The sequence below is a fragment of the Portunus trituberculatus genome, unplaced genomic scaffold (assembly GCF_017591435.1).
Source record: "Portunus trituberculatus isolate SZX2019 unplaced genomic scaffold, ASM1759143v1 PGA_scaffold_314__1_contigs__length_179449, whole genome shotgun sequence".
Classification (NCBI taxonomy): domain Eukaryota; kingdom Metazoa; phylum Arthropoda; class Malacostraca; order Decapoda; family Portunidae; genus Portunus; species Portunus trituberculatus.
The window spans coordinates 30,950-33,735 of record NW_025541482.1 but is presented as its reverse complement, the minus strand read 5'-3'; the positions used below and the strand labels follow the sequence as shown (position 1 = coordinate 33,735).

General features: G+C 44.1%; 1 protein-coding gene across 1 annotated transcript; it reads right to left on the bottom strand.

The window, feature by feature from the left end:
- Positions 1 to 1,111: 1,111 nt before the first annotated feature.
- Positions 1,112 to 2,494, bottom strand: LOC123500496 (holotricin-3-like). Its single transcript, XM_045249204.1, has 2 exons — positions 2,431 to 2,494; positions 1,112 to 1,587 (listed from the first exon to the last, which is right to left on the bottom strand). The coding sequence occupies exons 1-2, from the start codon at positions 2,482 to 2,484 to the stop codon at positions 1,198 to 1,200; spliced, it is 444 nt and encodes a 147-aa protein (XP_045105139.1). The 5' UTR covers positions 2,485 to 2,494; the 3' UTR covers positions 1,112 to 1,197.
- Positions 2,495 to 2,786: the final 292 nt, after the last annotated feature.

Genomic DNA, 2,786 nt, shown 5'->3' with positions numbered 1-2,786 from the left:
TGTACAAGGCACAGGTGCGGCCCCACCTTGAATACGCAGCTCTCTCCTGGATGTCCTGTGCCGCCACACACAGAAGGAGACTGGACAGCATCCAACGCCGCGCCATACGGCTAGTAGATGCTGCACTACCACCTCACCCAGAGCCTGAGCGTCCCTTGATTCACTGGAACACCGCAGAGACGTGGCGGCGATCGTAGTGTTCCATAAGGCACAGGTGCAAAGAGTGCCACATCTGGCAGGGCTGCGTCATCCTCTAAGAGTCACCGCACGGAGCACGAGAACGGTGCTCAATGGTGGTGACGCCGTAGAGGTGCCGCGATCCCACGGGTGTCAGCATCAACGCACCTTCGCAGGACGCGTCTCCAGGATGTGGAACTTGTTCACGGCCGCGGTGCCTCACGTCCAGGAGATGAACACACACAGTGTCAAACTGATGGCACATAAGTGGAGACAGACACTGCCAACTCCTCTGACACTCTTTGTGACGTGACACTCAGTGTAGTGCAGTGCGTGAATAGTGCTAGTGAAGTGAAACGAATAGTGCTCCATTTACATGCTGACCATCTTGTATATTATCTATTTTTAAGTCTTGTAAATATTGTAGAGAAATAGATTGTAGTACCCTTAGAATAGGTAGCACACGACAGTGCGCCTTTGGGTACATGTTCCTTTGTATTAAGTTTTGTTTAAATAAAAAAAAGAGAGAGAGAGAGAGAGAGAGAGAGAGAGAGAGAGAGAGAGAGAGAGAGAGAGAGAGAGAGAGAGAGAGAGAGAGAGAGAGAGAGAGAGAGAGAGAGAGAGAGACCCTCAATGCTAAGTAACTTCTCCTGTGTTTTTTTTTCATTCTTGATTAATTTATTTTTTTACAGTAGTAGTAGTACTATTTGCTCTTGTTTTGTAGTTGTTCCTGTTGTTGTTGTTGTTGTTGTTGTTGTTGTTGCTAAATTTACAATCTAATGGCCTGTCTGACTGTCTGTTTATTTACCTGTCTATCTGTCCTATTAGTCCATCTATTTACATATCTATCTGTCTAATTACCTAAGTTGTTTACTGACTGACTAACTACTCAATTAATCACGAGACAATGTTTAGGATGAAAAATAAGTTTATGTTCAAGACATTATCTCATTTATTAGAAACAGACGTATAGACAAAATTTTGTGGGTTATAGAGTCACAATCTGGGAGTCAGGGAGTGTTAGTGGCGGTGGATGAGGAAGCCCAGGCCGCCATGTCCAAGAGAAATGTGGGCGTGAGGAGATCCGTGTCCGCCGAAGCCGTGGCCACCGCCGAAGCCATGACCGCCGCCGAAGCCGTGGCCGCCATCGAAGTGGTCATTATGGTGGTCATCATGGTGACCAAACCTGTTTCCTCCGAACCTTCCTCCTCCTCGACCTCTAAATCTTCCTTGGAACCTTCCCCTGTCCCTTCCCCTTCCCCCTCCTCTTCCTCTACCTCCGCCGAAGCCGAAATTGATATGGGGCTCTGGCAAGGCGGCAGGGAGGGGCACTGGGAGGGTCTCTGGATCTGGGACAGGGAGGGCCGCACACAGGGCCAGCATCCCGATGAACACAATGGCTATAGTGAACTGTTGGAGAGAAAGCGTAACATGAAAGACTGGTTTGAGAAGCTTACTAACGTTGCATTTTCTATATTCAACAGTAGCGCAATAGCGAGTAGTCAATTATTCATGGTTGCTTCATGTAGCTTGATAATTAGAGTTTTTATGGACTATAGGATGAAAGAAAAGAGGATTCCTGACAAGAGACAAGAAACAATTAAACTACGTCAAGAGGGAGGAGGAAAACAAAAAAAAGATAGTCACTGAGGAAAGGAGGAATATCTAGTACTCAAATATTTGTAATTGGTTCATATATCTTGATAATTAGGGCTCCTATGGACTAAAGCAAGAAAGAAAAGAGGATTCGTAGCAAAAACACAGACAAGAAATAGCTAAACTACGCCAGGAGGGAGAGGAAAAAATGGTTAGTAATTAATGGAGGAAAGAAAAAGGCAATATATGAAAAAGACACCAAGGTAAGAAAAAAAGATAAGGGAACAACGAACTTTTCACTATATAGAGCAAGAAAACCACCACTGTAAACTGGAACGTGGAAAAAAAAAAGAAGAGTTGCGTCAAAGATACCAAGTAAAAACAGAGAGAGAGAGAGAGAGAGAGAGAGAGAGAGAGAGAGAGAGAGAGAGAGAGAGAGAGAGAGAGAGAGAGAGAGAGAGAGAATGCTACATACTTTACCCTGAGAAAATAAAAAAAGAAAGCATAAGAAATACAAACACAATAAAGCAAGAACTATTTAAGACATACGAAAAAATAAAGTCACCCCAACACAAGAGCTACAGACATAAGGAACAGCATTAGTAATAGTAAGAGTAATAAAAAAGAACAAGACAGGAGCAGTGGTTGGAAACATACCTGCTTCATCGCTGCTAGGATACCGTCTGTGGCTCGCTGACGACCGTACCGCATATATAACAGACTAGGAGGGAGGGTGGAAGGGAGGGACAGCAGAGCACCAGGATGCTTAAAGGGGGTTGGGCAAGGTAAAAAAAAAAAAAAAAAAGCTGCTTAGTTGGTTTTCCCACTAGCGTATAGCCTTGCATACGCTCGTTTTCTTCATCCCATCTTCCTTCCTCCTCCATGATCGTTAACTTTTTTGTATTTTATTTTATTTTGTATATTTCTTTATTTACTGCTTCGTTTTCTTTTTTTTCTTCCCTTCTTCCGCGTTGGTTTGTGCTATTATTGGTGGTGGTTGAGGTAATGGTGTG

What these genes read in the sequence shown, in the direction of transcription:
- LOC123500496 (XM_045249204.1), bottom strand. Translation starts at nt 2,484, where the DNA reads ATGCGGTACGGTCGTCAGCGAGCCACAGACGGTATCCTAGCAGCGATG. An exon ending in TCCTAGCAGCGATGAAGCAG is followed by an intron (nt 1,588 to 2,430) that starts GTATGTTTCCAA and finishes TCTCTCCAACAG; the next exon opens with TTCACTATAGCCATTGTGTT.